The sequence below is a fragment of the Lygodium microphyllum genome, chromosome 6 (assembly GCF_053477565.2).
Source record: "Lygodium microphyllum isolate KBCC chromosome 6, Lygodium_microphyllum_v1.1.10, whole genome shotgun sequence".
NCBI lineage: Eukaryota > Viridiplantae > Streptophyta > Polypodiopsida > Schizaeales > Lygodiaceae > Lygodium > Lygodium microphyllum.
This window is the reverse complement of record NC_141140.1, coordinates 26,191,021-26,205,447: the sequence shown is the minus strand read 5'-3', so window position 1 is coordinate 26,205,447 and position 14,427 is coordinate 26,191,021. Positions and strand designations below refer to the sequence as shown.

Genomic DNA, 14,427 nt, shown 5'->3' with positions numbered 1-14,427 from the left:
ATTCATAGGCCATTAGGAAGCTTTGTTGTGAACAACATAGAGCGCGACGTGCTCGTCACAGTTGGGTTCTTATGCTCTATGACTTCATTTTGTGAGGGGGAGTTGGTAGAGGTTAGTTATCGTTGAATGCCATACTCATTTAAGAACTAGGAAAACTCTTGGGAGACAAACTTACCACTACTATCACTCCTTATGGTTCTTACATGGACATATCTTTGATTTTTCACAAGATATATTCAAGTGGAGAAATATGCAAAGGTGTCAGATTTATGCTTTAGAAAATAGACCCAACATAGTAAGAAAGAAATAGAGTATGCCATTAATGGTGGTTGTGGATGTTGGTATACATAGGGCAATGTAAAAGCAGCATGAGAGGCCCCTTAGCTCTATGAGTGGATTGTTGAAGAAATGGTGTGTGGTGTTGTTTTCCAAGCTGACGAGCTTTACAAACATCCTTTAACAGTTTTAGGTGAGGAAGGCCCTCAACCATCTAATGGTGTGACAACTCATAAAGAGGTTCATACCCAAGGTGTCCAAAGCGGAAATGCCAAAGCCATTCATTGTTTATAGGGTCCCTAGCAGTGGCAAGGGTAGGAAGCTAGTGGAACTCAAAGCTCTTGGATGTCAGTTGGGAAAGACAGTGTGTCAATATATATAGGCCACTAGGTTGTACATCTCCACGAGAAGCAATCACTAAACTAGTTGTGGTATCAAGGACCTTGATTGTGGTCATTGTAAAGCAAATTGCTAGCTCTAATTGGCAAAACTGTCGAATAGATAAAAGATTCACCCCAAGCTAGGAGTCATAGTTAAATATTATCCAATGAAGCGAGATTAGGATATGTGTCAGTATCATACTTGTTGCGATCGAGACTCGAGATTTTGGTTGAGAAGCTATTCCCACATTTGACATTCTTGGGTGCAGGGGTGTGGGTGGGCCTCTACGGTCGCCTCATTAGGAGGCAACTTGTATATATGGACAAAGTTCGCGACCTCTAATGGCTCTTAGAGACAAGGTGGATGCGAGGACCGAAGTCCATTGATGATCCAAATTCTAATAGACCAGCTAGACATGCCCTTTGGAGTTAAGAATGGTGCTGATTGTGATGGTTGACTACATGGTGATTCTGAGATCTCCATCGCCTCTGATTTTGTTAGTGGCCACGGTCCACCACCCTATCCCCCTTGTTGGGGGTCACCTTGAGATTTTTTTTTCGTTTGGGTTGGGTGTCTTTAGCCTTTGAGCAACACTTGGTATCAAAATGGCCAGACTTTGATAGTTTTGGTAGTACTTGAAACCGAACTTTCTTCTTGGCAAGGGTGGTATGACCTGATCATCCACTTATTACAGCAAGCAATAAAATCCAAATGAATTGGAATACAATAATTACCACTTAATCTTGGACAGTGGACACCATGTTGGCCCCAAAACTGGTGCCCCTTGCAGTATGACTTTATCTTATATTGCAATTGGATGGAGTACAGTGAGATTCCTTCAAACTCCTCCGCTAATCCAAATGCCTCTTGCTATCACAAATGACCAAGGAGCTCTCAAACCAATTTGCCCCTTTGGTTTGCTTAGGATTAGCCTTCACCTTGCTCCTTAGATGACAAATTTTACCTTGTTGGCCTCTTGGAATTCTTTGAAATTCTCAAATCCAGCTGAATTAAGTACTAGGCTTTATATTTTGAGCATGCCACCCGAGGTGGCTGATAAACCCTAATTTCTGTTGTAAATTAGGGTTTACAGCAGAGAATCCTTGAATTCTCCACCTCCAATGGCTGAAATGGCTGAGATTTGCTAAGACAAGTGGAGGAATGGCTGGAGAATGAGAGAGAATCTGAGAATAAATAAAATTGAGACTTTCATTAAGGGAAGTGGGCTTGAACTGCTGCCAAAACCCTCAGGGCTGCCCCTAATACTGTTGCCTGCAGCCAATAATGGCTGCATTGTTGTTGTTGTTGCCAACTGTTGTTGGGCTTCGGAGGTGGTCACCAGCATCTAGAAGTCCTCATCCTGTTGTTGCCAAGTCTTGGGCTGGTCTCTCTTGGCTGGAAATCAGACTATCAACCTCTATGCACACTTTGTCAGCCTCCTTCCCTAGAATGGCTAGAATGAGGTTTCACCAGCCTTCCACAACCTTTCCCTCATTTGCATGGGAAAGTTTTGCCAATGTCAACCTTCTAATTGCATTTTCCAAAAAAATTCAGCCAAATAAAATGAATTTTCAAAATATTGATTTTGACAATTAATTTAATAGTTAATTCTTGCCTAGAAAAATAACGAGACTAGTCAACAATTAAATTGGCTAGGCCAATTTGCCACCCAAGTATTCTTGAGCATTTGGTTCCAAATGTCACTGCTGACATTAATGGCTAATAAAATGATCTAGGCCAAAATTTATCACAAGGTACCACCTAGTACTTGCTAAGTACAACTTATTACAACTTTTGCTTTCGGCACTAATATCTTGGGGCCTTAGTTGTGAAATAACTAACTTGTGCATCACATGTGCATCTCACACTTGTACATTTGATTAACAACTTAATCAAATGCTAAACAAAGCATCAAAATTTTACATTCTTGTGATAGTACTTGTTTTTCTTGGGTATGTTTTGCCATCCCGGTTTGAGTTGTGATCGGGTGTTCCATGGTGACTCATTGTTTTGGTTTTGAGGCTTCTTGCCCTTTCCTTGTTGCTCCTTAGTCCTTGTGAGAAGTGCTAGTCCTTCTGAGAAGTGCTAACAAGTGCCCCCTTTGAAGGTGAGAGAGAGACCATTTTGTGGAATTTTTCAAACAGCCAAGAGTAGCACAGGAGCTAATGCTTAAACTCATAAAGGTAGGCATAAATGGTTGTGAGATCACTTGTTGAACAAGATTGGCAGCTTAAACTCATAAAGGTAGGCATAAATGGTTGTGAGATCACTTGTTGAACAAGATTGGCAGCTTGGAACCATGGGCAGCAGACTGAGGGAGATCAGAAGAATGACGCTGACAGAAGCTGGTTGCAAAATGCAGCTGTTAGCTGCACCTGGAGAAGAAGGCAATTGCTGTAGACTGCAAATGGCTGCAGATGAGCTGGCAGCAGCAAACACAATGATTTGGAGACTCTTCGACTGATGGTGATGGCTGGAAATAGTGTGGACAGGCTGGAAAACTGCTGCCAGCAGGAAATGCGACGTCAAGTTGCTGAAGATTGATTGTTAGGAGCTTCATCATCACCTCCTTTATTATTGGCTGCCTGTGGAGTTTGTTACGAGTACGACACACTTGGAGTTGATATTGGCAGGCATCTGCAACACACCTCTCAGCTCACCTTCACCCTAGTCCTTTAGACATGGAGATCCAAGATCCCTTTGTATTAATTCACACCCTCAAAACATTTATTCCTTGAGCATTCTATAGTTTGTATTCATTGCATTGCCATATATTTTGTGTTTCTTTGTGTTTGCCCTAGCTTTTCTTTGCAGAACCCATACAAGTTAAACATAGATGAGAAACATTAGGCCTTTGACTAGTAAAGGCATACTCGGGACAGCGTCTCCCTAGGTAGATCTAGAGCCATGGTTAAGGATGTGGACTGCAGTAGACAAACACTTTGGTTCAACTATTTCTGAAACCAGCCTTCCTTCTTGGAATGGGTGGTGATAACCTGATTTAAGAGTTAATTACAGCAATAAATAAATGCACATAAAATGAAATACACACTTTACCATAACATTCTTGGATAGTAGACACCCTGTTGGCCCCAAAATTGGTGCCCCTTGCGGTATTTCTTTAGCTTTTATTCAATTGAAAGGAATACAACTTGAGATTCTTCAATCTCCTCCTGCTAACCAATTGCTCTTGCTGTCATAAATGTCCAGCAAGCCTTTTAGGTCATTTGCCCCTTGTTTCACCCAGGACTTCTTCTCCAATTTGACCCTTGGCTGGCTAAATGCTGGCCCAAATCAATTCGGGATGGGCTGGCTCCTGAAATCCCTTGATAATCTTCAATTATCAGCTGCTGATTTCAATCCCTTGAGCCTTCAATCTCTTGCATGGATCCCAAGGTGGCTACTAAACCCTCATTTTGGCTGTGAATTAGGGTTTACTGCAGAAATTACAGATTAGCCCACCAAAAATGGCTGAGATCTCCGAATGGCTGAGCATAGGCTGAAGGAGATGAGAGAATGTTGTAGAGAGAGAAAATTTTGAGATTTGTCGCGAAGAACTGATCAAAATCAGCTGCTGCTCTGCTGTACCAGCCCCAAACGGATGCACCAACAACAATAGGAGCATTAGAGACTGTGATCTTCAGGAGAAAGTGTATCAGCAGTAATTGTCAGCTTCCCAAGGTCAAGAATATGCAATCTCCATCACCAAAATGGTCTCCAATGGCTGGGAATTGGCCCCAAAATCTGGCAGCAACAGTCCAACACCTCTTTCCAACAGCTCCAAAATGAAAAAACGAGATTTCCCTCTCCCTTCAGCCCTATTTAGCCTTTCCCCCACTTGCATGGGAAAGTTTTGCCAAGTGGCAACTTTCTTAATCCATTTTCAGCAATTTCCAGCCATTTAATTAATTTTCAGAATTAATTAATTTTGAAAATTAATTCAGTCCTTAATCCATGCCCAAAAAATTGACCTTACCCTTCCAAAAATTAATTGGCTAGGCCATTTGCAACCCAAAGTGGTCCCATGCATTAATTGACCCTTGGGCAAACATTAATCCATTAATTAATGCCTAATCCCTAGTGTCACCACTGACACTTAATGGCCAATTAATGGTCCTAGGGGCAAATTGACACCAAAATTCACCTAGAATCTAACAAGTGTAACTTGTTACTGTTAGCAGTCATGTTTGTCATGCCTTGTCATCTCCTGCCTGTGAGCCTCAATCTGAGTCAGACGAGGACTTTAGGAGCTTTGACTTGTCTATCACTTGTTTTGACAGAGGAGGTAGCTCATTCTAGAGCACTCGGTTTATTGCATTTCAGTGCATTTTCTTCTCCAGTCGAGATTTTATGTGCATTTCCCGGTGCAGTTTCTGCATTCTTCAGCCTGCCTCACCTGCCGGACATTGTCCACTCTTTCCGGGATTTTTCTGAGCATTCCTGGCATTTTTACCAGCATTAAATGCTGGTCGGACATATTTATGGCCTCAAATTTCAGGTCGGCCAGTTTTTGGGTTTTTTGGCTATTTATAGCCATTTCCCACTTGGCAGTCAGTTGTATTATCATCTTCCCTCCTTCTTTGGCAGGTGCACACTCCGACTCCGTCATCTTCCTTCGTCTTCGGTGCTGCCGTCATCATCAGCCTGATCTGGTGCCCTCACTGACGCTTTGGGCTGCGTGCAGGGACTGATCAGTCCATTTCAGTGTATTCAGCATTCATTTCAGTAGTCACATGGTATTAGAGCCGAAGGAGAGTACACGGAGCTGAGTTTTACGCGGGAGAACACCCACAACTTTGCGTTTGCTGGTCAAGACGTCTCCGTGGAGAAAGCTCGCGTCTCTCTATCAACAGAAGACGTTTGCCCACCGGATATCTCTTGAAAAGAAGTTGCGGATGCTCGCTATTGATGATAGTCCTTCCATGAAGGACCACATCAACAGATTACAGGATATGAGGGATGAGCTTGCATCCCTCGGTCGGACGATATCTTCTGAAGACATGGCTATGATTCTTTTGACTCAGCTGCCATCGCCTCGGTTTGATGTCTTCTACACCAGCCTTCTTACATCGAGGACCCGTGAGAAGCTTCTATGGGAGGAGCTATCCCCGCTTGTCTTGGAGCATGACGAGCGACTCAGAGAGGTCAGTGCTAGTGGATCCGACTCCACTAGAGCCTTTGTTGCAGGTTCGGGAGGACAGAAGAAGAAGAAGAAGAAGTCAAAGGCTACGAAGAAGGACAGTTCTTCAGGCTCTGACTCAGATTCAGAGAGACCGAAGTGCCCACACTGTGGGAAAGGGACACATCCCGAGGAGAAATGCTGGAAGAAGTACCCTCACCTTCGTCCGGGAGCGAAGGGTGGATCTACATCGGAGCCTTCTTCTACCTCTACACCAGCTGTTACCCATGAGTCAGTGTTCCTTCATATCCATGCTTTGGAGGAGGATCCTTCTTCCGTGGCTGCAGTGTCTTCTGCGCAGCCTTGGTTAGTGGACAGTGGTGCTTCGAGTCATATGACTCCCCGAGGTGATTTGTTACAGGATCTACGTCCATCAGAGGGTTCAGTCACTGTTGGTGACATTTTATCGGTGCCTATTAGTGGTATTGGCACATTGCCTTTGTTTACCGACCGACCTTCGAGCTCCTTTTCACAGGCCCTACATGTTCCGGATTTGGGCCTTCCCCTCCTCTTAGTTTATGGCCTTACGAGGCTTGGCACACGAGTGATCTTCACCGAGCATGCCGTTGTTATTGAGGATTCTCTTACAGGAGCTGTCTTATCTACAGGTTGGCAGGAGAGCGGGCTTTATAGGCTCCATTTCCTTTCTTTGCTGCAGGGACCTCCGAGGCAGTCTATTGCTACACCCGTTCCCGCTTGTGCACCTTCTATTCCACAGGTTCCTTCCCATCCCATCCCTTTCAGAGGGGGACGATCTCGGTGATGCGGCTGTGGATTCCCTGGCCCCTAGTGTTTTAGAGGGGGCTTCCCAGGATCGTGAGGAGCTCCTTCAGCAGCAGTCTACATCGACGGACTTCATCGACCTTGGCATTCCTCTTGCCACCCCAGGATCCGTTTCTCCCTTGGCCTTCAGCCACATCCAGGATCTGAGAGGGGGTGTTAGCAGTCATGTTTGTCATGCCTTGTCATCTCCTGCCTGTGAACCTCAGTCTGAGTCAGACGAGGACTTTAGGAGCTTTGACTTGTCTATCACTTGTTTTGACGGAGGAGGTAGCTCATTCTAAAGCACTCGGTTTATTGCATTTAAGTGCATTTTCTCCTCCAGTCGAGATTTTATGTGCATTTCCCGGGGCAGTTTCTGCATTCTTCAGCCTGCCTCACCTGCCGGACGTGGTCCACTTTTTCCGGGATTTTTCTGAGCATTCCTGGCATTTTTACCAGCATTAAATGTTGGTCGGATCAGCATTAAATGCTGGTCGGACATATTTATGGCCTCAAATTTCAGGTCGGCCAGTTTTTGGGTTTTTTGGCTATTTATAGCCATTTCCCACTTGGCAGTCAGTTGTATTATCATCTTCCCTCCTTCTTTGGCAGGTGCACACTCCGACTCCGTCATCTTCCTCCGTCTTCGGTGCTGCCGTCATCATCAGCCTAATCTGGTGCCCTCAGTGACGCTTTGGGCTGCGTGCAGGGACTGATCAGTCCATTTCAGTGTATTCAGCATTCATTTCAGTCAGTGCAGATTTCTCTTCCTTATTTTCTGCTTTCTCTCTCTCTCTCCCTCCGTGTTCGTATTTCCTCTTCCGCAGCGCACTCTCACAGTTACAACTTTTGCCTTTGACATCCATCTTTTTCACAGGGTCCTTCGGTCTTCAACTGTCAGAAAGTAGCTTGCACCTCACATGTGCAACACGTGCATCTTTTAATTGCACATTTGATTAATCCTTCAATCAAATGTCAATTAAACATAAGGAAAGTATCAAATTTTCACGTCCTCGTGGCAATTTCCCTTGAAGCGTAGTCTGAGACATTTGAATAATAGTCTAGTTCTTTTGATCTACCAGACCATTTCGTTGAGGAGTGTAAGGAATCGAAGGCTGAACTCTCATGCCTCTATTGTTGCAAAACTCCTCAAACTTGTGTGAAGTAATCTCCCCCTATTATCACTAGGATTTGCTTGTTAATCCCAATCCCCATCTTAGAGACCTGCTTGATAAACTTCTCACTTCTTGGCCAAGAAGTAGACCCAAGTCGTACAAGAGAATTCATCAACCAATATGAAGGCCAAGAAGTAGAGCCAAGATGTACAAGAGAATTCATCAACCAACATGAAGAAATATAGAGATCCATGTAATGAAGGAGGTGGTGTAGGCCCAAAGATCTAAATGAAAAGAATTCAAAATGTTTGTAGCCTCTTGGGGAATTCAAGTCTATGCTACTTGTCCTCCAAGCAAGCCTACTTCTTTTGTAACATGATGTGAAATGAGAACAACTCGGACAATGTTTCTTGAACCTTAATGTCAGCATTGAATTCATGGAAATAATCAGGCAACTTTTGCATAATGTACATCAGATAATCATCATCCGAGAAGGTCTTAGCAGCTTTCCCTACCCGACCCATCAAATCAATCAACTGTTGTACCTTTTCCGTTAGGTCAGGTCCTTCTAGCTTGAAATTGACAAGCTGCTCCTCCAGCTGGTAACAATGAAGGTGGTTCGTGCTAGCATATCTGTTGTTTAAATAAGTCCAAGATTGAGTAGTTTTGTGTTTATGTGCTTTGGCAAATACCTTCTTGAAGAGGAGGGAGATATGGGCACTGAAGGCCACCTGCTCAGCAGCAGTGAACTTGCAGAGCACATCTCAATCACTCTCATCTGGGAGTGAAGGAGAGAGTTTGATAAACTCCTAGTGTGAATGCATTTGCGAAATGGGTTTGATGGACTTCGCATGGTATGAGAAAAATGCACTATCTACAAGAAAAACATAAAAAAGCCTGCAAACTGCAGGTAGAGTCAGCAAAAACATAGGTAGCTGAAAGTCGCCTGGGCTGGAAACTGCAAAATGCAGCTGGGAATGCTGTCAGCTGATGCTCAGGATGATGGCACCAATGCTGGAGCTGCAAAGGGCAGCTGATTTGATGACGACAGGAGTTGAAATGATTGGCTTCTGCTTGTAATGACAGTGCTGTGGTTGGAGCTGCAAAATGGGCTGATCATACATGAGCCACTACTGATTTCGTCTGGCTGCTGCTGCTGAAACATAGCCTGGTGATGATGTGCAGGGATTGGGAAGGCTGGGCAGAAAAGTTCTGAAGAACTGGATTTCCCTATTTTGCCTTTGCCTTTGTCTTAGATTCATTGAAATCTTCTCTAGAGTGTTGGTTCAGATGAAGGAAGAACAGATAAAGTATTTCCAGATGTAGAATCCAGAGATTTGGGAGGAAATGCTGTTTTTCTTTGCATTTAGGATTGTTCACTGACTTCTGTACAAGACAATAGGTGAAGGTGGAGATGCCATCAGTGCTGAACTGGCGGGAATTCTTGGCAGGGATTCAGGAAGTGAGGGTGAATACTACTACTGAACAAACATTAGTATGAAATTTGTTGAGTGTGGCTTTAGAGACAAGGTTAGGAGGTTTAATTTATGAAGAGGTCCGCAGACAATTAGGATTATGAGAGATTTTCCTCCTTTTTGGAAGTTCCTGTGTACGTCACTGTTTAATGACCTTGCTTTAGGCTAAATGTGGTTTACCTCTTGCTGCGGCTTGGTCCAATGCTTCTTGTGCGCTGACTAATGTTTTTGGTCCTGTTTTGTTTCTTCACAGGCCAAATAGGGGACCTGGAATATGAGGTGCAGCAGGATGGTGACTACTTTATCACAATCCGTAACCTGAATGAGCAAATTGTAGAAGTGAGTGCATTTAGTGTTAAAAGAGAAGTCATCACAAACCAGCTATGTTTACTGCTGTTCACTGTGATAAAAATATGCTTATAATTTTCATTCTTAGAGTGCAGATTGAACTCCAGTTAGATGTTAATGCCACACTGTATGAGCTTGAGTCAGCGTACTCTAAGTGCTCCTTTGCTGAAGAAAGCTGTGAGGCCCAGCTTCCACTTTGGGGAAAAAGATATGCTTTGCTTACAAGTCCCGCATCTGAGGTCCTACCTTTTGAAAGCCTTCTTGGCTCACTTTACGTTTGTAATTTCTTATGGTGTTTGATGTTAATTCAGAGCATTTTCTAATACTACAGAAATGTGATCTAAAACTGTTAAACAGCAAAGTAATTGTTTCATGCTGTATAAGTTGCAAGGCTTCAGCTTTGCTCTGAAAGCCCTTTACTTTTGCAGAATGGTGCTAAAAGTTGGGAGGTGGAGCTAGTATACAATGCTCGATGGACTTCATATTACAGTGTGTTAAGTATGGACAGCAGACTTTTCTTCTACTCGTTTTGCATTAAAATCTAGGGTCTTGCTACCTGAAATTCTGAAGAGATTTGTGATTTTTGTCTGCAGTTGCCATTCTCATCTTTGTATCAGCATTGTTGAAAGTAGTAAAGAAGTTTGATCTTCACATTCCCGAACCATCATCTGAGATTGGTGAGGACGGGTCAAGAGATCCACTTCTATCTCCCAAGGCTACGCAAGCAGATTTGGGCCCATATGCTGATTTGCTTGCTTCAAAGTGGGACCACGGAGATGCCTATGACCCTCAGCTCTGCGCAGTATGCCTCGATGCTTCAAAAGCAGTGTTTTTCATTCCTTGTGGACACTGTGCAACATGCCTTCCATGTGGAAAGAGGTACAATTGGAAGCCATAAATTTATCAACATTGTGATGAAATGCTTGAGTGAGGAACTGACGGAAGGTTGTTGATGTGCAGAATACAGCACAGTGATTCGGGAAGTTGTCCTATTTGCAGAGAGAAAATTGAGAAGGTAAAGAGGGTTGTTCAAGCATGAAGAGACCAATGTAATAATTTTTGTGAAAAAGATACTTTCTTCAAGGAAGTGGTTCAATTTGTACACAATTCCTACAGCTATTCTTTCGTTCTTACACAATGCAGTCACAGCATCTACTTCTTTTGCTTCATTGCAGAAATTGACCTGTTCTAATAATTACTGCCACTACAAGCAGCATCTGTGCAGTACTCTTTACAGAACAAACTGTATATGCTTCATGTGTGAGTTTTCTGTATTCCTGTTGTATCAAATTTCATAGAATAGACGATTCCTAGTTTCTCAACCATTAGAAAGTTCAAGAAGGCTAAAGTCTATGTGCTGAGGAGTAAAGAGCTACTATTCCCCTGACCCACTGCTCTGGAAAGCCCATTTTCATCACATGCCCTTGTAATCTTAGAATGCCTTCTTCAGTTATGCTCTGACTAAATGATCTCAACAATCAACTGGTTTGATGTCAAGCTTTTGTTGTTTGCCTGTGATCACCCAATGTATGTACTGTTCAAGCTCTTGCCGTTTGCCCATATGGTATTCAGTGGATGTAATTTTCAAGAACACCACCAGTCTGGCCAGGAGATCAAGTCTTGCTGTGTGCACACACAGTAGCAACTCCAACAGAAATGAGCTAAAAACCCACAGGTACAACTTGGCACGGCTGTCCACTAGCCCCCTTCTTGTTTTTATTTGTTGCAGAGGCCATGAACTCCTGCCTGAGAGACAGATCTGCAGATATCACATCAGGTTATCCATCCTTGAGTTTGAGGAGCTTCTTGGTGTGGAGTTTGCAAAGCCTTAACTGGGTAAGCTTATTGTTAGGGGCTTGATTCCAAGCGAGGAGCCCTGCAGAAATGTCTGATAGGGAGGTTGCAGGATATGACACCTACACATGGAGGACCATGGTAGCCCAGTATCTACTGGATGTTTACGAGATTAGGACCAGAGACTAAGGGAGGAGCTTTGGGGTCAGATTTGTGGCTGCCAGTATAAGAGCATGGAGGTCTGTGTCATCGAGGCTCCACCAGCTACCCCTGACTACAATTGAAGTGACCAGGAGGTAGTCTCCTCTCTTCAATCACTATTTGAGATTAAGAGTTACTTGGATAGAGGACATACCTATCATGGGAGAGATTCGCTCTATAGGTGGTTGTGTTAGGAGAATGGTTTGTATTTTAGGAGTTATCACAGGAGATTGAGAGATAGAGACTATAGGGTCTAGGGGAGCTAGAGCTATGATTAAGGCTGTGACAGAAGGAATTCCATTAGGTTGGCGTACAAAATCATGTACTTCTCAGACTTGGATTGGTCTCTTCTCTAGAGGGGATATTCTAGTAGCAGTTATTGCAACTAGTAGAGATAGGACATTTACTTTTATGGTTGAGGAAAATGGCTGCCTTAAGTGAGAGGACCTTGATAAGGCAACATTCATTGGATACTCTAGACATGATGAGAGTAGTGGCACACTTGGAGAGGAAGTGACACATTGACCTGGACCTAGCCACTTGATCGTGGATGGATGGAGATATTGGGCTTATTAGAGGAGGCATCTATAGAGATTCCCAATGGGATCTAGGCGAATGGGTGTCAAGGGATTTGTTCCTTGATAGACCATTTGATGTGCCCTTCTTTGGCTACCCTACTAGGCTAGGGAGGAGGATCTAAATGAGTAGGATCAGAGCACAGCCAACAGCCACCCCTCATTGGCACAAATAAGGAATTTTAGATGAGTTATTATATGGTTTTTGGAGGATGTTACATAATAACTTCAAGCCTAGGAAGAGATCTCTCTTCCCATGGCTTGTAACACATAGAAGCTTAGTGATGGGCACTTGACTTGAATATGGTAGGAATCTAGTGGCATATGCGAGGAGACACAATGACATTGCCTATGGGCCTGCCGTAGAGTCAAAGAGGTATGGAGGAGAGCCCTCGAGATGATATTCCATGGGACAATTGAGACTATGGTGGTGACATAGAGGCGTCATAGATAGAGGCCTAGCGTATGGCTGTGAGGATGTTCAAGGGAGTTCTTTTCTTATCATTGGGCAACATTTGAGTGGAATCCCTATCCCAAATTACTCACAAGCACAGTGGACTTATGGATGTTGTCATAGATGAGAGTTGATTTTCAATATTGTAGCTTGATACATGTGGACTATGAGATGCGGCCATGTTATTGACCTTTCATTGTGTAGACTTTATTGAGGATTTGGATAGAGATCATTTACACTGTGTGGGAGGGAGAGGATGTGGGGTAGCTACGAGAGAACGAAGAGAAGATAGGCTTTCTTGTGAACATGGGACTTGGGGCATTTTTTCATACCACCGCTCATGGTTTGGCATTATAGCCCATCGGAATGGTTGTTCACACAACCATTATATTCATGAGGTACTTAAGGTACTCTTTACCAAGTTTCTTGTACTTTGTATTTACTTCAAGATTTTCGTTGAGGTGCTATTAATATACTTTTTGAAGGCATTCTAAGATTATACTTGATATTATACTTTGAACATAGATAAACAAGAGAGCATGGTTGTGTTGCCATGCATAATTGCCAAGAGCAAAGGAGTGCAGAGTGTTGGACACACACACACACACACACACACACACACACACACAAAACTTGTCTTGGCTCCTACTACATGCATTTATATGCACAAGTCGGGTGCACGCACATGGACACATGTGTGCGTGTGTGTGGACATCAACACTTTCTCTTTGTATAGTTCATGCATGGATCTTCCACAAACACATGGGCTTAGAGCCAACAATCAAACTTTATTAGCATTCGCATATGTATGTCTCACAATGTAATATGACTTGGAGACATGGGCAATAATCTTGGTAGGATATACACACACAAACACAAACATGCATACAACACGTGTCCATATTCTTTCTCTAACACACACTTACACTCATATAATAGCACCCTTATACACACTACCGTAAAATTTAATTCTACACACCCACCGACCCACCCATGCACATTGTGATGTCTTTAGGATTAATACATTCATATATTGATAGGCTATCTTTAGGTTGTACACGCTTACACACCAATCCCTAACTAGACACCCTTATACACTCACATACCTTGTGACCTAGGACTTTTTATACTTGCACATATACACATATACTTTGGCACCCTATTGCAAACATGGGATTTAAGTTTATGTTAGGATGATTAACACAATGTCCTTTTGAACACTCTTTTATAAATTAGCCATATACATAGCCATATACATCAGTATTTAGCCTTCCCACCCTTCTCTCATATACCTTAGGATTTACCCCTTATATTAGAAACACATAAGACTTATGACTCTTACTAGGATGTCTTTTGGAAGACTTGTTGTCAATATACACTCTCTACGTGTTATCTTACACACTCTTCTATATAGACCTTACCTTACGTAAACAAATTGCTACAATTGCCTCTCCCTCATGATAGCCCTAGTATCTCTGCTTAAAGTTGTGTATGTTGGAAGATCTAAAATCCGCTCCCATGATAGCAAGTCATTTATACATGCTCCTTGCAAGTGTTGCACACTCAGTTATATAGTTGTCACATAATCACACAATACAATTGTACTCTTTCACATAGGTGCTACCCACTCACACCCACATGATGTAGTTCTTTGTTCTTTTTATCATTTTGGATATTCACATCCACACTTCTTGCAGGTGTTGAATACTCAATTATATAGTTGTCACATAATCACACAATACACTTCTATTCTTTCACATAGGTGCTATCCACACTCTTTTCTATAAATGGTCACTTAATGAGTTAGAATTACTCTATGGATCTATTTACTACACAGAGTATAATATTCTTGATTTTGAGGAAGTAT

The 14,427-nt window shown here is 42.9% G+C and overlaps 1 protein-coding gene across 2 annotated transcripts in view; it reads left to right on the top strand.

The window, feature by feature from the left end:
• LOC148034400 (E3 ubiquitin-protein ligase APD2-like) overlaps positions 1-11,003 on the top strand; it is a 47,288-nt gene extending 36,285 nt beyond the window's left edge. Inside the window, exons 6-10 of one of the 2 annotated variants that reach the window (XM_087679353.1) lie at positions 9,442-9,527; positions 9,632-9,775; positions 9,965-10,034; positions 10,130-10,415; positions 10,497-11,003. In XM_087679353.1, the coding sequence (XP_087535479.1) occupies positions 9,442-9,527; positions 9,632-9,775; positions 9,965-10,034; positions 10,130-10,415; positions 10,497-10,575 (665 nt within the window). In that variant the 3' untranslated portion in view covers positions 10,576-11,003. The remainder of the gene's footprint in view (positions 1-9,441; positions 9,528-9,631; positions 9,776-9,964; positions 10,035-10,129; positions 10,416-10,496) is intronic. The other variant, XM_087679352.1, reaches the window with a different exon arrangement.
• The last annotated feature ends 3,424 nt before the right edge of the window (positions 11,004-14,427 follow it).